This window comes from Salvia hispanica, chromosome 2, assembly GCF_023119035.1.
Source record: "Salvia hispanica cultivar TCC Black 2014 chromosome 2, UniMelb_Shisp_WGS_1.0, whole genome shotgun sequence".
In the NCBI taxonomy this organism is placed as follows: domain Eukaryota; kingdom Viridiplantae; phylum Streptophyta; class Magnoliopsida; order Lamiales; family Lamiaceae; genus Salvia; species Salvia hispanica.
Window position 1 is genome coordinate 28,647,729 of NC_062966.1, and position 21,997 is coordinate 28,669,725.

The 21,997-nt window shown below is 39.1% G+C and overlaps 5 protein-coding genes across 7 annotated transcripts; 3 read left to right on the top strand and 2 right to left on the bottom strand.

Annotated features, from left to right (window-relative positions):
• The first annotated feature begins 1,808 nt into the window (after window positions 1-1,808).
• Window positions 1,809-2,781, top strand: LOC125206712 (FHA domain-containing protein PS1-like). The gene is made up of 2 exons (XM_048105950.1): window positions 1,809-2,103; window positions 2,564-2,781. Exons 1-2 carry the CDS (start codon window positions 1,809-1,811, stop codon window positions 2,779-2,781), a joined length of 513 nt encoding a protein of 170 aa, XP_047961907.1.
• On the top strand, window positions 2,569-5,060 carry LOC125204860 (FHA domain-containing protein PS1-like). The gene is made up of 5 exons (XM_048103614.1): window positions 2,569-2,700; window positions 2,867-3,143; window positions 3,238-4,165; window positions 4,252-4,628; window positions 4,715-5,060. Exons 2-5 carry the CDS (start codon window positions 3,018-3,020, stop codon window positions 4,952-4,954), a joined length of 1,671 nt encoding a protein of 556 aa, XP_047959571.1. The 5' UTR covers window positions 2,569-2,700; window positions 2,867-3,017; the 3' UTR covers window positions 4,955-5,060.
• Window positions 5,042-7,670, bottom strand: LOC125204859 (receptor kinase-like protein Xa21). 2 transcript variants are annotated; one of them, XM_048103611.1, is made up of 2 exons: window positions 5,707-7,670; window positions 5,042-5,597 (listed from the first exon to the last, which is right to left on the bottom strand). In XM_048103611.1, the coding sequence occupies exons 1-2, from the start codon at window positions 7,640-7,642 to the stop codon at window positions 5,221-5,223; spliced, it is 2,313 nt and encodes a 770-aa protein (XP_047959568.1). In that variant the 5' UTR covers window positions 7,643-7,670; the 3' UTR covers window positions 5,042-5,220. The 2 variants fall into 2 exon arrangements, with proteins under 2 accessions (XP_047959568.1, XP_047959570.1); XM_048103613.1 differs by having other exon boundaries at window positions 5,530-5,551.
• A 5,752-nt stretch (window positions 7,671-13,422) lies between these two features.
• On the top strand, window positions 13,423-15,958 carry LOC125206713. Its single transcript, XM_048105951.1, has 4 exons — window positions 13,423-13,795; window positions 13,867-14,122; window positions 14,746-15,134; window positions 15,561-15,958. The coding sequence occupies exons 1-4, from the start codon at window positions 13,423-13,425 to the stop codon at window positions 15,956-15,958; spliced, it is 1,416 nt and encodes a 471-aa protein (XP_047961908.1).
• Window positions 15,959-18,387: 2,429 nt separating this feature from the next.
• On the bottom strand, window positions 18,388-21,212 carry LOC125204862 (LRR receptor-like serine/threonine-protein kinase GSO1). 2 transcript variants are annotated; one of them, XM_048103617.1, is made up of 3 exons: window positions 20,438-21,212; window positions 20,263-20,334; window positions 18,388-18,511 (listed from the first exon to the last, which is right to left on the bottom strand). In XM_048103617.1, the coding sequence occupies exons 1-3, from the start codon at window positions 21,204-21,206 to the stop codon at window positions 18,429-18,431; spliced, it is 924 nt and encodes a 307-aa protein (XP_047959574.1). In that variant the 5' UTR covers window positions 21,207-21,212; the 3' UTR covers window positions 18,388-18,428. The 2 variants fall into 2 exon arrangements, with proteins under 2 accessions (XP_047959574.1, XP_047959575.1); XM_048103618.1 differs by having other exon boundaries at window positions 18,395-18,511; window positions 20,280-20,334.
• Between the last annotated feature and the right edge of the window lie 785 nt (window positions 21,213-21,997).

The window sequence follows — 21,997 nt, forward strand, 5'->3', positions numbered from 1 at the left end:
AATTAAAATCCATTCATGAAAAGCTGTATTTCAGTTTACGTAACATATGGGAAAATTGGGGACCGATATTGTCCGAAGGTTCAATTGTCAAATCAAATTACTATCACCAAACAGTTGTGTTTGAATACTTCAAATATTCAGGAAAAGTTATACATATAAAATTTGTAAAGTACAAATAATATTCATAAATAGTCCGATAATAGTATACTTTCTATGTCCCAAGATAGTTGAGTCGTTATTTTTTTCACTTATTTTTTAAAAAAATAATAATAAATAGTAAAAGTGAAAAAAGAATAGATTAAGATAGAAAATAATGTAGAGAAAAGTCATCTACACATTATTTTTTCTCTTACTTTACTATCCTTCCATTTTAATTTTTCATCATTATTTATCAAAACGGGTGCAAAAAAGAAATGACTCAACTACCTTGTAGCGGAGGAAGTAGTATAATACTATAGTGAAAAAGTTTCAAAAATGAAAAAGAACTAATTTTAAGGTACTAATTAAAATGAAAAAAAAAATATTATTTTTAGAGACATAAGTGATGTCTAGTTTGATATACAAAATAATCATGAGATGTGGTCTATGATTGAGTTGCGAGATTATTTTAGTTGGAGGAGAGTGACTATGACTAATTATCATATGATTATTTGTCTAAGCTTATATTGTAAATTTCATAAACTAAATGCAATATAGTACATATTTAATCTCGAGATATAATTTTACAAAACAAAGAGTTGTAAACTGAACAACATCAAAGAGTATAAAATACTCTTAATACACTTGCCAAATAAAAGTAAACACCGTCTTATGTATATGTAGAGTTAATAATATATTGAGTATAAGATATGTTGTGGGTAATGTGTATAAATATCAGTAATAGATTTTTTTTTTAAAGTATCTAAATTGAAATTGAACTCTTTCCTAGGAGACGAAGAATAGTCTGCCATCTAAGAAACACGTGATATCGAAATGTGGGATATTTTAGACTAATGTTAAAGTTTGTGGGAATATGACATATACCTATATTCGTGGTCTATAAATACCAATATTTATAATTTAGTTTAGTTTCTTTTTTATAGTCCGAGATAGTTTGTGAAATAGTAATGTTCTTATGACTAAAATGATTATTGTTACGAATATAAAATGATTATTGTTCTTATGACTAAAATGATTATTGTTATGATATCAAATAATTATTTGATCATGTTTCAATACTTTGACCCTAAACCACCCTAAACCCTCATAAACCTATCACAAATATAGGAGATCAATTTTGAACCCAGCATAAAATGTCTGCCTTTGCCCATATCCTCAACTTTCCATTTGGAAAACACATATGCCACACAATTCTCGCAAATCTTTGGTTTTTTATTCTCAATCGTGACACAAAAAAGATTTTTTGAGCAAATATAAGAGATTGATTTTGAACTTTAGTCTTTTTAAAATAATTGAAAAAAGATAAATATTACTACTCCCATACAAATTCAAACTTGTTACTTACAAAGTAACAATGTCCAAGTATATATAAGCTGTTTTTGGAACGAAATTTACGAACTTGGACTATCATAAATATAAGAAAATTGAAGACCACGAAATATTAAAATAAATAAATCTTAGTAAATGACAGTTTACTTTTGTTTTTTTCAATTTAAGAAATATAATGAAATTATAAATAGCACAAAATTAGAGCTAAAATTGTAGTCAAAGAAATCATAATTTCCTACGGTAACCATTTTCAAACGATTCATTTCAAATTCCCAACTATATAAAAACCCCATTTTTCACTCAGCTTCCTACTCTCTACAATGGCGGAGAATCAAGAACAACTGAAGCCAAAGGAGAGGCAAATCCCGGTTTTCACAGTCATAAAGAACGACTGCATACTGAAGAATATCTTCGTTTTGGATAATCCTCCTCCGATTTCTTCATCTTCTTCGGGGGAAATTTCCGGTCAGAAATCGGAAATTGAAGAGGTATTGCTGGTGGGGAGGCACCCCGATTGCAATATCAAGCTAGAGCACCCGAGTATCAGCAGATTCCATCTCCGCATTCACTCGAAGCCTGATTCTCGATCTCTTTTCGTCACCGATTTATCATCGAGTAAACCTCCACTGCGTGTTTTGGTGTTTGAAACTGATTAAATCTGTTTGTGTAATTTGGTGGTATTGAGTTTTTGCTCACTTGTTTAGAAACTCTTTAGTTGAATTGAAACATTTTGATCACAATGCTCTGTTTTTGGGGGGAAAATTAGGGGTTTTGATTTGATCGAAAATTTCAATTGCAGAAGGTTATTTGTGTGTGTCTAAACTATAATTGAGGCCATAATCTTGTCGTGTGTGTGTGTGTGTTCTTAATCTTGATTAGTTTTGGGTTTTTGTTGGTAAACTCTTGAAATGAAAGCCCTAAATTCTTCTTGATAATTGTAGAGATTCCAATTGTGTGCGCGTGTAGGTTTCCTAATCTCTATAGAAACAATCTAACACTACAGTTTGTGAATTGATATGATTGTTGTGTTTATTATTCTGTATTCGTTATTGAATTGTTGCCTTTCTTGAATCAGTCCATGGGACTTGCATTTCTGGGAAAAGAATCGAGCCGGGGGTCACAATGGAGCTAGTTCCAGGCGACACGCTGAAGCTCGGGGAGTCAAGTAGATTGTACAGACTTGACTGGGTTCCGATCAGCTTTGCTTATGAGGTAAACGACCCGTTTGTACCTCAGCTGGATGCGTTGGACATTGTCGATGAAGACACACAAGGAGCAGATCAGGCAGCTTAAAAGTCTACTTTAAATAGTTGTATCTCAACATGGATGTTCTTATTGTGATTTGGGATATCTGACTGATTTGGTATCTGATTTTCAGGATGAGAATCATCTGTCTCGTGGCTGGGATCTGAGTGACGAAATAGAAGCTATAAGGTGGCAATTCTCTGAGGAGGATCTAGGTTTGTCCGTGCAAGAAACGGCTGCAGAGGTAGACAACACTCACTCACCTGAAATGTTCAACGCTGAAAATGAAGTCTGAGATGTTCAATGATGAAAATGAAGCATCTAAAACGTTCAATGATGAGAATGAAATCTCCGGTAGTCAGCTGTTTTCGTTGGGTGCATCATTTTCTGGTGATGATGAAGCAGAAGAGGTGAGGGATCATGTAATGTGGTTGGATTTAGGGATGTGGTTTTTTGTAAATGTCAAGATTTGATTTTTAATACATTCTGCGTTTTGAATTTCAGGATAATGAAGGGAATGATCTAGGTGAAACTATGGAGGATCGGCCGTTATCTGACGAGGCAACAACGCCTCCATGTCCAGAAGATGAAGTGGAGATTGTCAGTCCGTCTGAGATATGCAACGATGAAAATGAATTCTACAGCAGTCAGCAAGGCCGCATTCCATTGACGGAAATCGTGGAGGCTTCTGAGATCAACTTGGAGAAAAGGTTAGGTATGAACATTTGGTCGAGGAGGGGTAAATCCGAAGGCGTCAAGATCAGAACCAGCAGAAGCAAGGCGGCCTGCACGAGCATTCATATGAGCGTGCAGGTCATATCACTTCTCGATGCAGATCGTGTGAATAAACCAATGGTGAAAGATCAATGTGGTTCTAGTCAGGATAAGGATGAAGAGAACTTCACCCCGAAGAAGGAGAACGCCTCCCCCGATTCCTGTCTAGTTAGGTCCTTGGGAGAGAAGTTCGACCAGGCTTTGCAGAGCGAATCAGTCTCAGACAATGAAAGTTTCACTTCAGACAAGGAGAACATGACTCCGAACAGCCATCTGCTTAAGTCCATCAAGAATGCCGGGAGCTCTCAAGAAGTTAGGCGTCCGAACTTGCATAAACCTTCACCCTTGAAGATAGATAGTTGTGGCATTCTACAGGAACTTAAATCAGCTTCCAAAAGCCATTGTGTTTACAAGGCAGCAGAAAGGGAACCTTTTCTTCCGCTGCCTGTGGTTTCCAGCGGTAATGATAAGTCCACACCGACACCTCCAGTTCGTGAATGCACGAAGAGAGAAGGAAGATGTGTCGATTACTCCAAGACGAGTGGGAAAAGGTGGATTATTTTAGTAGACACTGGTTGTCTTCTGAACAAGAAGTCGAGGAGAGAGCTGCAGCTGTTGAGAGGTCTCCGAGGGACTCCGTTGGTCATTCCAAGAATCGGTATGATTTGATCCAACATTCTCCTTTGTAAAAATGAAACTTTTCTTCGATTCAGTTGAATTATGCATTTCTCTTCTGAATCTCAGGTTTGAGGGAGCTCGACTGCATGGTGAGGTGCGCTAGTTTCCTGTCAAGAATGACGGAGTCTTCTTCTGCGCTGCAATGGATCGAAAAATGTATGGCTTCTACAACGTGTTGGATTCACGTGCAGAGCTCAGCAGAGGAGAGCAGGCTCGTCCCACCAACTCCGCCTGCTGCTGCCTCTGCGCGCTGGTTAAGCGAGGAGAAAGGCACATTCCCTGTCGGCTCAGTCCCCTTATCTCCCTATACTCTGCAAGAAATTGTCACTCCAACCGCTGCAGACCACATCCTCGAATCTGCTCTCTTCTTCAAGCAAGCCATGGACGGGAAACTTGTCCTTCTCAGTGATGATGTCACTTTAAAGATCAAAGCTATGGCCGAGGTAAGCGCGTCTCTATCTATATACAGTTCCTTTAAACAGTCTGTTTGAGCTTGCAAATGCGTCTAATTGATTATGATCCGTTGCAGGGTGTCATCTGCGAGACAGCAAGAGAGTTTCGCACGAGTCTTGTCAACCCTTTCTCAGCGAGGTTCTTGTATTCCGACAGCTCTCCAAGAGGGCCTACTTGGACTTGTGTGGATGATACAGTCCTTAAGGAGAAATACTACCCCAGCCCCACGAAGAAGGCCACAAGATCGGGAGACGGTGCTAAAGGTTTGAAGCTGATACTGCTGCACAACTCCAATTTCAGACAGATGAGAGCTTAGGCTGTTGAGAATTTGTGCCCCAAATTTGAGTGCTTCCCAATTGCTCAATGTATGTTACTACTTACTATATTTTGGCAATAGATATAATCAAATGGAAGTTTTACTTGATCTGTTGTCACAAAGCATTTATAATACATATAATTACAAGAATATGCAAACAAATAAAAACCCATGAAGGAGCTTATCACACGCTCGACTCACTTACAAAGAACATCTAAAAATGGAAACGGCTACCATCAACCATTTGTAACAAAATCCTCATCTCATCACAAAGCATGGTGATGAAACCTTATGGTCACCCTCGTTGCAACTTTTGCTTTGATCTTCTTTAGTGTGGCTGTTACTTCAATCATGTTGATTCTTTCGTAGGGTGAAATGGCCAAACATTTCATTGCTAATTCAAACACCGATGTCATCCAATTCATCTTCATATCGAAATTTCGATCTTGTTCCGGAAGCAAAGCAGGGGCTAATACTTGATAGATGTCATTGGCTTGTAATGATTCAGTCACCCACTCCTTCAAGCTCATTTCCCCACCAAACATATCATCTGTTGGCTTCTTTCTTGTAAACATCTCCAACAGCATTATCCCAAAACTGTACACATCAGCACTCATGGAAACTTTTCCTTCCGACCCATACTCTAATCACAAGTTTACGATTATAAAAAAACAATTCATGTGAAAATACATATATACAAACATACATAGTAAAGAAAATTATATTCTTATATGATCTTATAAAAACATCACCTGGTGCTGCGTAGCCGATTGTAGCAAGTGTTTTAGTGTGGATCATTGCATCCCCCTCATCAAAGAGCTTTGCAATACCAAAATCAGCAACACGAGCAGTCATATCTTCATCGAGCAACACATTGCCCGGCTTTATATCACAATGCACAATGGGGAACGTGTTCCCGTGATGAAGGTACTCCAGAGCTAAAGCAACATCGATTGAGATGTTCAACAATTGTACAATATCTCCACAATAGTTATCCGAGTATAACCATTTCTCCAAACTCTCATTCGGCATGAACTGAAGAACCAAAGCCTTGAAATCCATGTTGGTGCAACAACCAATAACTCGAACTAAGTTCCTGTGCCGAATGGTGCTTAGTATTCTACTTTCAGTTTCAAAGCTCTTGTTACCTCCTTCCAACTCTATATTGAACACTTTCACCGCAAAATCCAGTCCATCATCAAATACCCCTCTAAACACTGAGCCAAAGCTTCCTCTCCCAAGTAGATTTGTCTCACTAAAGGAATTTGTTGCTCTCGATAGTTCAATGTATGGGATTTTTCTCCAAGGATTACCCAACGAAGTCGAAACTGGAATTTTCACTTTCACAGGCTTGCATCGTCTTATGAGAATAACTACAATGATAACTGCAGCCATAGCTGAAACGAGAGGAGGCATAATGTACTTCATTAATCGAGCAACACCCTTTGATTTTGATCCTCCATCAACTTCTGGACAAGGCGGCACTTCAAATCTTGTTGGACCACAAAGAGCTGAGTTGTGCACAAATGATTGAGCAGTAAATCTGGAAAAACAGCTCCCATTTGGAATTTCCCCTTCCAATCTGTTGTATGACACATTGAAATACTCCAAGAATTTGAGATCTTGTAATGATTTGGGTATTAATCCAGTAAGACTGTTATTAGATAATTCCAGTGTTGTCAAGCCTTTCATATTTCCCAGTGATTGAGGCATGGAACCACCGATGTTATTATTCGACAAATTTAGATATTCTAATGATTGGCAACGGTCGATTGAGCTGGGAATATCACCGGAAAATTGATTAAACGAGAAATCTACATTGTTGATTACCTCCAATTTTCCAATTTGGGGTGAGATCTGACCGCTCAAATAGTTTGTGGACAAGTTTAGAAAGATGAGGTCTCTGAGATTCCAGAAATTGGAAGGTATGGTGGAATTCAACTTGTTTGAGTCAAAGCGAATAACTCTCAGCGATTGCATTCCTCCCAAACATTCTGGTATTGGACCTTCGAGCTCATTGTCGCCAATGTACACCTCTGCTAACTCACTCATCTGACAAAGATCGAGCGGGATAGATCCTTGCAACTGATTCAGAAAAAGGGATAATCTCCCAAGTTTCTGCAAATTTCCTATTGTTGTCGGAATTGGTCCACTCAACTGATTCTCACTTAGAAGTAAAGCTATCAAATTGGTCAAGTTTCCTATTTGAGAAGGAATGGCACCTTTCATACTTGTGTTGTGCGCCAAGAAAGCCTCAAGGGACTTGGATAGATTTCCTATGGAATTTGGTAGAACACAACCCAGTAGTGGATTTCCTGTTATTTCAATAACCTTTAGGTGCTGGGAATTAGTTAATGATGAGAGAAATTTCATTTCCGGGGTTGCACTCAAGTTATTTTTGCTGAGTACAAACATGGTTAAGAGCCTTAAACTAGGAAAACTGGGAATGGAGCCACTGAATGAATTCACTTGCAAGTTTAAGATATGAAGCTGAGTAGCATTGTTGATAGAGGCAGGAATGGGGCCGGTGAGTTTGTTGCTTTGTAAAGCAAGGACTTGGAGATTGGGAAGTGATAGTCCCATGTTTGAAGGAAGGGTACCTGAAAACTGATTGTATGAAAGGTCTAATGTTTGCAAGGTTGATATGTTGAAGATGAGTGGTGGAATAGCATCAGATAGGGAATTCATTGGAACAGCAAGCAAACTCAGCCAAGCGAAATTAAATAGTCCTTCTGGTAATTTACCTGACATATAACACAGAATTGAAAACATAAAATTTAATGGGAATGAGAATGGTTAGAATAAGATCATTATTGTTTAATTTTATAGAAAAAATGATTGAAAAAGTTAGTCGATATGTCATACCAGTATATATTAATTGTATAATAGTCCATCCGTCTTGGTGTAAATGACACTCTTTTTTTTGCACGTGTTTTGTGAAAATGTTAATAAATGGAGTAGTTATATGGGGAGAAAAACAAAATAAGAGAGAGAATAATGTAGAATAGACTCTCTTCTATATTATTCTCTCTTTTACTTTTCATTTTATTTTAATTATAATGAATTAGTAGAGTATGATGTCCACTTATTAAAAATAGTACTCCCTCTGTCCCTAATAATTCGTCACCATTTGACTCGACACATGTTTTAAGAAATGTAATAGAAAGTGGGTTGAAAAAGTTGGTGGCATGTGGGTTGATCCGCCTCAACGACAGGAAGTCATCCAAACCACGCCGGTAGAGGAGGAGCTTGACGAGGAAGCAGCCAGCGAAGCAACGAGCACATCGACGGGGGCGCAGGTCACGTCGGCGCAAGCTCCGACGTCCATTGCGAAGACTAAACCAAAGCGGAACGTACGTCAAACGAATAGATTCGGTGACTACGTTCCAAAGTAGTTATATTTATTAATTAGTTTTATTATTTATTTTGAGTAATTCATTTTGGATATTAGTTTTATTTATTTTATTTCCAATTAGAGTCGAACGTAATTATAAGCTCCGTTTCGAGTTTTCTTTGTTGGTTCTTTCCCGAGATGATTAGGAGATCGAACAAACCCTAGGGTGGTCCTTAGATATATAAATAGGGCTTTTGTTTCATTGAATAAGAATTACTGCCTCTGTCCCGCTAGAAATGAAACGTTTTCCTTTTTGGTCTGTCCCATTAAAAATAAAATGTTTCTAAAAATGGAAACAATACTCTCTCTACTTTTTTCTTCTCTCTTACTTTACTCTCTCTTCATTAACTTACAAAACAACGCTACATAAAATCTCGTGCCGAAAAGCAAATGTTGCATATTTAATGGGACGGAGGGAGTACATATTTTTGCCCTAAACTTGCAAGACAAGCAAATACCATAAACCTAGAATTGCCGCTGCCCGACGGGAAGATCTCCCGCGCACAGCCGCCTTCTATCACCGTCGACCCAACGAAGGGCGCCAGTCGTTACTTTAGGTCGACGAGCATCGCCGTTGATCTTCGTTGAGGGAAATAACCTTAACATCTGGTGCTTTCACCTGTGTACTCATGAAGCGTTACTACAATAACGGAAAAATCGGCCTGGGCGCCCCGGCCGGATACTTTTTTGAATGGATCGTCAGGTCGCAACTACCCCAAGGGGCGTCGCGATCAAGGGGGTTTCAACCGTGCTAATCAGGACAATGGGGTGGTGATTGGCCGACCTACGGATGATCAGATAACAGATGACTCTATTGGGGGAAAGTTAGATCGTGTATTGGATAGATTGGATAAGTTTGAATCTTGGAGGGAGGAGACGGATCGCAAGTTCGATAATATTGACCCAACCGCTACACGCTTCCAAGATATATGATAAGGGATTGATGACGCGGAAGATTCGGATGGTGAGGAAGCCCGTCGGATGAGAGTTTTGGAGAAGGGTTTACGAAACAGGAACCCTAGTTATGGGCCGCGCGATCATCATTCAGACGACTGGGGTCACCGCGAGCAAAGGGAGCGGATGTCGTCGTGTTGAGATCCACCGGAGGCTCATAATAATCGTCATCAATTTGGAGGTTACGATTAGCCAATCAACCGTCAGGCGTCGTGTTGGGACCCTCCTTCGCGTTTCAACCCACATGCATCGGGGTAAGATAAACCCTATAAGGTGAAGATGGCACTGCCAAGGTTCGATGGCTCCGATTCCGCGAATTGGATCTCCAGAGTTAAGTACTACTTCGATCACGTTATGATGCCTCAGGCCCATCGTTTACATTACGCAGTCATGCTATCTATTTAACCCACCTGCCTCGGAATGGGTTTTCAATTATTGTGCAGACAATGATTTCGCCACATGGCAGGAGTTTCTGGAGGATGTATGGCATCACTTTGACCCACAGAGTTTTCAAAATTATTTTGGTCTACTGGCAAAACTTACACAAACAAGATTAGTAGCGGACTATCACGACACATTCGAGAAATACTTAAACAAAATTGAATTCAGGGCAGTGGCGGACGCAGGATTTCGACTCTGGGGGTCCAAATTACTATTCCCTCAGTTCCATAGTAGTATAGTTATTTTGTCATTTTGGTACGTTCCAAAGTAGTGAAGTCATTTCTCTTTTTAGTAAAAGTCACATATTTTTTCTCACTTAACTGTACTTTCTCTTACTTTATTCTCTCTTCATCTCTCAACCTTTTTCATTTCGTGTTGTATTATTCGTTTATTTAAATTATTCAATACAATCTTTTTTAATCTCCATGCTGGAAAAAAATGCATCCACTACTATTGAACAAAGTGAGTATTAACAGTTGCAGAATATTAAAAGGGTGATGACAATAACTACTTATACATATAATCGTTAAAAGTAGTTGAAAAATGGTAAGTGTTAATAAAATAAAATAATTATTGCGTAGTGTGTATAATTTAAAACTATTAGCTTGTCTATTTGAAGAAAAAGGTAGAGTTGACAAAATAAAAAAAATCTAATGGGAAACATAGTGAAGAAACTGTGGCCCTAACAAGATTCGACCCTAAACCTCAAAAGTTGAAGGCTGGATTCTCAGCCACTTGCACTAACGCATGAACCTAAAATATATATAGTAAAACATATAAATGTTGGGGGTTCCATGGGACCCCCATGGCACTGCATATGTCCGCCTCTGATTCAGGGGATACTGGAGTCCGAGCTGTTCACCCTGTTTGTCGCCGGCCTCAAACCGGATTTGCAGGAGTGTTTGAGGCTGCATCGGCCGTCCTCCCTCGCTGAAGCGATGGCGCTGACCTTGGAGTTCGCGGCAACACAGCCCGATAGATCGTCACAGCAAACGACAAATAATAATCATCGCACATGGCAGCAACGCGATACTCGAGGATAGTCTGGATTCTCAGCAGCACAGCCAAACTCGCATACAGTTACCCCGGGTGCAGTACCACAGGATCGGCGAACTGAGCCCCAGAACAACCGCATTTGCCAAGAATCTGAGTCTCACCGGCAGAGAAAGTGGAACGTTCACGCCTTGGCATTGCCCGAAAAAATGGATCGTTGGCCATGTATGCAAGCAGCGTTTATTATGCTACGCAGATGAGGACGATGAAAAGTATTAGGACGTTGGTTGATTGGTGGAACAGAGGTTGTACGAAACTGTGTATGCGGATATATAACATATCAACGCGATGGATGCGGGCCATCGTTCGAGACCATTAAAGGTTGTGGGGCTAATACAAGATTGTGAAGTGTGTATATTGATTGATACAGGAAGTGATAGGGACTTCATGCACCCGGCAATCGCGGAACGACTTCACCTTCCGGTCTCACCCATCACTTCGTTTCGGGTGTACGTAGGAAACGGCGAGGCGCTATTGTGTACTCACACATCGAAGCAGACATCACTCGAAGTACATGGCACTATTTTTAAGATTGACCTTCATATTCTGCCGGTGCATGGCCACGACATTATTTTGGGGATGGACTGGTTAGAATCTTTGGGTAAGGTCACAGCTGATTTTGCAGGTAGAGTTCAAACATGAGGACAAGCCGATTCTTCTGAAAGGCATTCATCCACCGACGCGTCGGGTATCCCTACAGTCCTTATCCTCGCTAATCCCTACGCAAGAGTGTTATGAGATTGTGTTATTGGAACCGGCGGTAGCAACACCATCACAAGGCAGCAACGACGAATTTCCAGAGGGTCTACCCGCGGGCGTAGCTGCCGTTTTGGGGGATTTCCGGACGGTTTTCAGCATTCCGGCCGGAATGCCTCCTAGTCGCCCATTTGATCAACGTGTCCACTGTTTCTAGGAACACGCCCCATTAACGTTCGTCTGTATCGCTACCCATACTTCCAAAATAACGAGATAGAGAGGCAAGTTAGCGAAATGTTGGAACAGGGTATCATCCAACGAAGTAACAATCCATTCTCATCACCAGTGTTGCTGATTCGCAAGAAAGATGGCACCTTCAGGTTCTGCATCGATTACCGAGCTTTGAATAATTAGACAATGCCGGACCATTTCCCATGCAACTGCGGATGTGAAGGGACTGACAGCGGAAGCGCTCACATAAATCAATTACATAATAATTCAGATCTATTTAGCGGATTATTTAGACAAATTCTATCCGCGTAATTATCACATGTATCATGCTCATAACTCAAATAATAACATGCTTTAAATTAATTGAAACCTAAAACATGTTTTTCTAAGGTTTAGCCATTATACCTTGATGATTCTCCAAAGAATCGAAGATAGCTAGCGCCTTCTCCACGTGAAGAACTTTAGTACAAGACCACGGATCTTCTGAATCTGGTTCCCGGACTGTGAACTGATATCAGGGTGGGCTGATCTCACCAGCGCACTAGGACTTAAATAGAGAAGACAGAAATCCTTTCCCACGGAGGAGAAGAATTCGACCACTCCTAGGACTAGGGGGGACCGAAAATTTGAGAATACAATTAAGTGTATTTTCTGTCTCCTTTATTCTCCTATTTATAATAAGTCACATATTGGGTCGGGATCTATGGAAGGCTTTGGATATGGGCTCATCCAATTAGCTTTTTACTAATTAAATTAAACCCAATTTAATATAAGCTAAAAATTAGAATATTACGAGCAGCCACTATAGAAGTAATACTGCACTCCCCATCCAAATCCGAAATTACAAGTACTTCGGGTTTCCAATACTTTATATTTATTTCCCGCGCTTAAGATAGAAACATCCATTAATTAATTATTGTCTGCTATGGACTTAATTAATTAATATCTTATTTATTCCAAGAGAGGACTCAGCAAGAAAATCTTATTTATTATTCATAGAGTAATTAAACTCCAACTAGCTAGGTTCCGAATAATAAAACCTTATTTCAAGCTTCTCTTGAGGATGTTATCAAACGAGACTCACCTCGCGCACGATTCAACATAATAGCAATCCTAGCACCACTAGATATTAATCACCACTACCCAATATACCAGGCTTATTGGGTTGCGAAAAACCCGCACCATTTGGTAAGTCAAAGTGGTGCATAATCAATACCGTATGCTCAATGCTAACGTACATTGATTGAGAAATAATTTACGAGACCTCGTCTTTCAGTAGATAGCATAAAGACTGTCTCGCTGTTAGATCCATTCAGTGCTATACCACACCAACGTCATCTTATTTCAGTAAGGCTTAGAAATAATCGGACTGACATTGCAACCTTTCACGATAGGTAGTCTAAGCCTATCTAGGTTGTGAAATTATTCTTTTTCTTTGTTTAGAACTGGCCGTGTTACCTTAAAGTGGACGACGCCCACAACCGGTCTACTAAAATAAAGACTTAGACTTTGTTAAGTTACTTATACATTTAAATATGCAATAAACATCTATTAAATGTAAAACATAACAACATTATGACAAAAATAGTCTGTTTATTCATTTGAAAAATAAAATAGGATTTTTAACAGTATTCAATCACTCGAAAGGTGATTTCTAGTTTACAAACTCTAACAGGATGAACTTTTTAACGAATTGGGCATGGCAAGGGTCTTCATGAAACTGGATCTACGCGCGGGATACCACCAAATCCGAATGCATGATGAAGACATTTTTAAAACGGCATTTCGAACCCATGAGGGCCACTTCGAGTTTCTGGTGATGCCATTTGGATTGACGAATGCACCATCTACTTTTCAGGAAGCCATGAACGCGATTTTTCAACCGATGCTGCGAAAGTGTGTAATCGTGTTCTTTGACGACATTCTCGTATACAATCCAGATGAGGAACTCCACAGCCAACATTTAGCAGCAGTATTAACTATCCTTCGCGACAACAAGTTTTTTGTGAAATTATCTAAGAGTTCGTTCTGCAAGTCGACGGTTGAGTATTTGGGACACTTGATCCGACAAAGTTAGTTGCTATGACAACTTGGCCGAAGCCGGAAAACGTAAAGCAACTGCGTGGATTCTTGTGGTTGACAGGTTATTACCGGCGTTTTGTTTCGCGGTATGCGCTGATTGCCGCACCACTCACGGATTTGCTCAAGAAAGATGCTTTTGAGTGGTCAGCAGCGGCCGATGAGGGGTTCGAAAATCTAAAAACGACCATGTCCACGGCACCAATTCTGCGTTTACCAGATTTCGAGAAGACTTTTTACGTCGAAACTGATGCATCTGATGTGGGGATTGGGGCGGTTCTCATTCAAGACAACCATCCTATCGCCTATTTTAGCAGAAGGTTGGGTCCTCGACGCCGTGTCGCGTCTAAATACCACAAAGAGTTATATACTCCCTCCGTCCCGCTTAAGATGACACGTTTTCCATTTTAGTCTGTCCCAACTAAGATGACACATTTCCTTTTTTGGTAACCTTCTCTCTCCAATAAATACACTCAACCACTTTTTCTCACTCCTATTAAAATATTCATCTTTCTTTATCTCTCTACTTTAATACTTCCACCCACATTCTCTCTCTTCAATTAAACACTTTAACTAATAACTCCTAAATCCCGTGCCGGCTAAGCAATGTGTCATCTTAGCCGGGACGAAGGGAGTATTATTGTGGAGGCCATTCAAATATGGCGCCAATATTTGTTGGGCCGCGAATTCGTTATTAGGAGCGACCAGAAGAGTTTGAAAGAGTTGCTCCTGCAGGTCGTGCAGACCCCATATCAACTACTCTATGTTTGAAAGCTCATGGGCTATAAGTTCAAGATCGAGTACAAGAAGGGGAGTACGAACCGTGCAGCAGACGCGCTCTCGCGACGTGAAGACGCCCGGTTCGGTACACGGTTCGGTGAGGAATTGTTGGCAGCCGAGGATGCGAACGCCGGGTTGAACGATTGCGCTCTACTAACGGCAGCTGCGCATCCGGTACCATAGCTGCTAGAAGTGTTGCGAAACAAGACAAAGTCCTTGCCAGAAATGCGGGAGATCACAGGATCCATTCGGGAAGGCAAGGATTCACCACACTTGTCCTTTATGGACGGGTTAGTTTATCACAAGCGGAGAATTTTTGTGGGCTCAAGATGCTTGGCTCGCAGCCCAATAATGCAAGAGTATCACTGCTCTCCGGCAGCCGGACATCCGGGTTTCCTCCGCACTTTCAGGCTGGTGGCAGCAAGTTTTTATTGGCCCAATATGCGGAAGGAGGTGAAACAGTTTGTCGAGGCTTGCGTCACCTGCCAAACGACCAAGTACTCAACTCAGAAGCCCGCCGGGCTACTGCAACCGCTACCGGTTCCGTCGCAGGTAAGGGAGGAAGTATCGATGGACTTTATCACAGTTTTACCCCCGTTGCGAGGTTACACTACTATTATGGTCGTGGTGGATAGGTTGTCGAAGTACGCACATTTTGCCCATTTGAGGGCAAGCTTCGACGCATTGAGGGTAACGCACTTGTTTATTAATGTGGTGGTTCGTCACCATGGATTTCCTAAGAAACTGGTTTCCGGTCGAGATCCGATATTTTTGAATAAAGTTTGGGAGGACATTATGCGCCTAAGTGGAACAAAATTAAATTTATCGACAACGTATCATCCACAATCGGACGGGCAGACGGAGGTGAGAAATAGGGTTCTCGAACAATATTTGAGAGCATTTACGGCAGATCAGCCATGTAAGTGGGCGAATTTCATTCCATTGGCGGAACTGGCCCTAAATTGCTTTATCGCGAAGGGTTGAAAATGTCCTCGTTTAAGGCGTTGTATGGTAGGGAACCGCCACCATTGATTTTTGCGCCACCATCAGCCACTACTCCAACGTCAGCCACTGAGTTAATTCATCAACACGGCGAGTTACTGGTACAGTTGCGCCGCAATCTGGAGAGAGCGCAGCAAAGAATGCGTGAGAGTGCTAACAAGCATCGTCGCCATGTGGAATTTAAGGTGGGCGACATGGTGCGGTTGAAGTTGCAGCCTTACAGGCAATATTCGGTGGTACACCCCCTCTCTGCGAAGCTGTCACGTCGTTTTTATGGTCCTTTTGAGGTCATTTACTGCATCGGCCCGGTTATCTTCCGGAGGGATGCTGGATTCATAATGTGTTTCACATTAGTTTGCTGCGACTGTTTGTAGCTGTGGAGGACGAGGAACCAGTGGTGAGTTTTCCGACAGAGTTCGTCGGCGACAGACTAGTTTACCCGGTGCGAGTGTTGGACACGCGTGTGTTATGGCATAACGGCAAACCGAAGGAGCATATGTTAGTTCGGTGGTTAGATGGGTCAGAGTCGCCAACTTAGGAACCTCTAGAAGTAGTCCGTCATAAATTTCCAAATGTGCTCCTTGAGGACAAGGAGGTTTCTATCGGGGAGGGAGTTGATACGCCTCAACGACAGGAAGTCATCCAAACCACGCCGGTAGAGGAGGAGCTTGACGAGGAAGCAGCCAGCGAAGCGGCGAGCACATCAACAGAGGCGCAAGTCATGTCGGCGCAAGCTCCGGCGTCTATTGCGAAGACTAAACCAAAGCGGAACACACGTCAACCGAATAGATTCGGTGACTACGTTCCAAAGTAGTTATATTTATTAATTACTTTTATTATTTATTTTATTGCCAATTAGAGTCGAGCGCAATTATAAACTATGTTTCGGGTTTTCATTGTTGGTTCTTTCCCTAGATGATTAGGAGGTCGAACCAACCCTAGGATCCTTAGATATATAAATAGGGATTTTGTGAGAAAGGAATTCATTGAATAAGAATTACATATTTTTGCCCTAAACTTGCGAGACAAGCAAATACCACAAACCTAGGATTGTCGCTGCCCGACGGGAGGATCTCCCGCGCACAACCGCCTTCTATCACCGACGACCCAACGAAGTGTTAGAGTTTGTATACTATAAATCACCTTTCGAGTGATTGAATACTGTTAAAACTCTTATTTTATTTTCCAATGAATAACAGATTATTTTTATCATAATGTTGTTATATTTTACATTTATTGGATGTTTATTACATGATTAAATGTATAAGTAACTTAACAAAGTCTAAGTCTTTGTTTTAGTAGACCGGTTGTGGGCGACGCCCACTTTAAGGTAACACGGTCAGTTCTGAATAAAGAAAAAGAAGTATTTCACAACCTAGATAGGCTTAGACTACCTATCGTGAAAAGTTGCAATTTCAGTCCGATTATTTCTAAGCCTTATTGAAATAAGTAGACGTTGGTGTGGTATAGCACTGAATTGGATCTACCAGCGAGACGTGTCTTTATGCTATCTACTGAAAGACGAGGTCTTGATAATTATTATTTCTTAATCAATGTACGTTAGCATTGAGAATACGGAATTGATTATGCACTACTTTGACTTACCAAATGGTGCGGGTTTTTCGCAACCCAATAAGCCTGATATATTGGGTAGTGGTGATTAATATCTAGCGGTGCTAGAATTGCTATTATATTGAATCGTGCGCGATGTGAGTCTCGTTTCATAACATCCCCAAGAGGAGCTTGAAATAAGGTTTTATTATTCGGAACCTAGCTAGTTGGAGTTAATAAGATATTAATTAATTAAGTCCATAGCAAACATTAATTAATTAATGGTTGTTTCTATCTTAAGCGTGAGAAATAAATAACAAGCAACGGAATCCCGGATTACTTATAATTTCGGATTTGGATGGGGAGTGCAATATTACTTCTGTAGTGGCTGCTTGTAATATTCCAATTAAAAGCTTATATTAAGTAGGGGTGCAATTTAATTAGATAACAGCTAATTGGAGGAGGCCATATCCAAAGCCTTCCATAGATCTCTGTTTGGGCCCAATATGTGACTTAATATAAATAGGAGAATAAAGGAGACAGAAAACACACTTGTTTCCTTCCAAAATTTTCGTACCCTTCTCTACATAGAAAAGGGGCGATTTTTCTCTCCTCCGTGAGATAGGTTTACCGTCTTCTTTATTTAAGTCCTAGTACACTGGTGAGATTCGTCCACCCTGATATCATTTTACAGTCCGGGAAACAGACAGAAGATCTGTGGTTTAATACTGAAGATCTTCACATGGAGAAGGCGTTACCTATCTTCGATTCTTTGGAGAATCATCAAGGTAAAATAGTTGAACCGTAGAAAAGCATGTTTTAGGTTTTAATTAATTTAAAGCATGATTTATTTGAGTTATGAGTATGATACATATAATAATTGCGCGAATAGAATTTGTCTAAATAATCGACTAAATAGATCTTGATTATTTGATTTAATTGAATTGATATTTTACACGCACGCTTCCGTTGCTCGTCCCTTCACGAAGGGCGTCGGTCGTTACTTTAGGTCGACGAGCATCGCCGTCGATATTCGTTGAGGGAAATAACCTTAACATGGGTCATACTTTTATATATTAGTTTTATAATAAAATGTGAGTATGAATGAGTTACTGGAATGTAGGGTCCACTACGAAAAATGGTAAAAGTGAAAGGTGATAAATTTTTAGGGTTAGACGAAATCGGAAATAGGTGACAAATTTCTGGGACGGAGAGAGTATTAAACTACAACAAACTCAAAATGATATAATATGTCAGATTATAGTGAAGAGAAGCAATATTATATTTATTCAACTAACACATGCCTGTGAAGTGATTATCTGCAAGGACTAGCTTTATCAGAGAAGTGAGATTCCCAACTTGCTTTGATATTCCACCTGAAATCGTCAAATTACCACATAATTGGAATCTGATCGCAGTACGGACAGTGGCGGATCCAAACATTTTAAATTGGAGTACAAATTGTATAATAAATAAACATACAACCTATCAAAAATAATAGTACATTAAAATATAAATAAGGTAAAATAAATTATATACTAAATATAAACTACCACAAAATAGTAACAAAGAAAGAACATAAAAAAAATAACTTAAAAACAAATCTACAGCAGATAATTATACAAAAATAGAGACACAGAACGATAAACTATAGAAAAATAGGAACATAGACGGATGAGACAAGGAAGAATAGAACTTAGATATCCACTTAGAGTAGAGACCACGACATCCAATGCACCACCAATGAGTTTTTTAATATTGATCTCAATACTATGTTAGTAATATTAACTGATTTGGGGTTCAATTGTACCCCCTTTTCTATGCTGGCGGAGGGCATGATCAAAATAAGATGATAGACAGTAAAAGCACTAAAACGTTTAAACGTTTTGCTTTAGCCAAAAAGTTGGGCAATCTTGTAATTTGCTGAGAATTGAAAAAATATTGTGTCCATTATATACTCTTTATATTCAATTATAAATGATTAGTTTTTATTTTATTTTTTAAAAATAACGTATTTATTTTCTATTATTTTATTTCTCATATTTAATACTTCCCGCGTTCCATAATAGATGTCACCCGTTTTTTTTTTTACTTTGTCTCATAAAAGATGTCACATTTCTTTTATTTGAAAAGGTTCTCTCTCACGTTAATATAAATATAATATTTTCTCTTTCCACTTAACACATAAAATAACATCTCCTAAATTTTGTGTCATCTTCTAATTATGTCATCTATTATTGGACGAATGGAGTACTCTTTTATCTCTCTTACTTTATTTTTTTACACTAAACACAATAAATATTGTTTTTCTTAAATCTTGTGTAAAAAAAATTAATAATCACAATAAATATTGTTTTTCTTAAATTTCATTCAATAATAAATTATTTATTTATAATAGGCCAGAGGGAGTATATAAATTTTATTCACTTAATAGTTAGAGAGTCAAAACTTTCGATTAACTAAAATGTTACAAAATCATGAAAACACAAATAAAGTCCAATCCATAAAGTCCTGAAAACATTAAAAACGATTCATAAAATCATAATAAATCAATAAATTGCCTGAAAATATTGTGACTTTGGCTATTAAATATATATTTACGAGTGTTGGGGATTGGTGGCGTACACCCGAACTCCACATTAGTATGATATTGTCCGCTTTGGGCAAAGTTCTCACGGTTTTGCTCTTGGGGTACTCCCCAAAAGGCCTAATACTAATAGAGTTGCAGTAGCCCATTTACATGCTTGTAACTCTTGTTCATTTTCTAATGTGGGAATTGTTTGCCCTCACAACAAGAATAACATACTGGATTTGTAATAGGTTTAAAATCGATTTTTGCTCAAAATTTTAAAATGTAATTTTGTGAAGACCCTTAATGTGAGAGGTACACAACTACGCATTAATACGAAAGAGGAACTGAGCTGCGAAAAACAGAAGTTTTTAAAAAAAGTTTATAAATATGCAAAATTAGTAACTTAATTTAAATAAATTTTAGCTGATTTTCTATATGAGACATAAAAGTCATTATATCAAAGGTACTGATGAATACTAAAAAAGCCAATCTCGGTAAAACTTAATTAAACATCAAATAAAATTCTTTGGTGTTTTATTCAATTCGAAAACATGCCTGTCAAGTGATTATACCCAAGGTGTAGCACTCTCAGAGAAGTGAGGTTGCCAAATTGCTCTGGTATTCCACCTGAAAACATCAAATCATCAAACGATTTATGCATGAAATTGCATTTAAATCATATAGTCATGTGAAACAAAAGAGTGTATTTAAAGAATTAATTGCGATATACCTTTGAATTCGTTTTCCCCTAGATACAAAATCTTGAGCATACTCAAACTTCCAATTTCACTCGGTATATCGCCGTTGAAACTATTGTTTTGCAATTGCAGCACCTCAAGCTCTTTGCATTTGCCTATATTTCTTGGAATTTCCCCTTCAAGTTGGTTCTTATAGGCATTGAATTCTCTTAATCTTGAAGTAATATTGCATATGTTGTTTGGGATGCTTCCATCGAGAAGATTGAGGCTCATATTCAGACTCTGAAGCCTCGAAATATTGAATAAAGAAGAAGGGATTCTGCCGGAGAAGCTGTTGTTGTTCAAATCCACGTGTCGGAGCTGGGATAAGGCTCCGAACCATGGTGGTATCTCTCCGGTGAAGTTGTTAGCTGCGACGTTTATCAGTTCTAAACGTCGCAGCTTAGACAGCTCAGATGGCAAGACGCCCGTGAAACTGTTGGAGCTGATGTCTAAAACCCGAAGAAACGTTAAGTTTCCAAGATGCAGAGGGATGGTGCCTTGGAGCTCGAAGCTTGAGAGGTTTAGGGCAGTAACCCTTTGGTGTTTGATGCCACAAGACACACCAATCCATCCACAAATGGGAGTGTGAATTGACCAATTTTTATGCAAGATGGCATTAGGATCGGAAACAAAGGAGTTTTTCAAAATAGTGAGAGCGTATTGATCGGTGGTGAGATTGAAGTGTGATGTGGAAGAGGTGAGGGATAAGTAGCTTGACATCAACAACAAAACACCAAAATAAAACATGCAAATCTCCATGGATGGTTTCATGTGATAGATTTTTTGTGTAACTGTAGTGGATATGGAAATGACTATATATGGACTAAAGTCCATAATTGGCTAGTATTGCTCTAAAAAATGTTTGGTTCTTAATAGAGTAAAGGTCAATTTTGGTCCTAAACATATGACCAAAATACGAATTTGGTCCAAAACATTCACTTTTTGAAAAACAGGTCCATAAACAAATGAAATCTTTGTCAAAGTGGTCATTTTTTTGACAGTTCCGTCAAAAAACTATCGTTCGACGCTAATTACACAGTGGCATGACCGTTAGTTTTTTGACGGAACCGTAAAAAATTAACCACTTTGACAAAGATTTCATTTGTTATGGACCCAATTTTCATAAAGTGAATGTTTTGGACATAATTTGTATTTTGGTCATATGTTTAGGACCAAAATTGACCTTTACTCTTCTTAATAATATGTTTTTGTCCATGTTTTGCGGTTCTGTCAAAAATTAATAGTAAGTCGCAATTTAAAGTCCAAAATTGGTCTCGTACATCACAAGACACCTATTTGGACCTACACATTTTAACTGTGTTAGTTTTTGGTCCATATTTAACTCGTGGTTTAGCGTTAATTTATGATTGAATCGTTAAATATGAAAGAAAACATATGATTATAACAAGAAGCTAACACATTTAATGTTTATCTAGGACTTATGGACTTTAGTAAAAAAATAATACTCCTATCAAGAAAATATGGGTCCAATTATATATATTAGATTAGTTAAAAAGGACAAGTATCCTACCCAAATCTAATTAATCTTA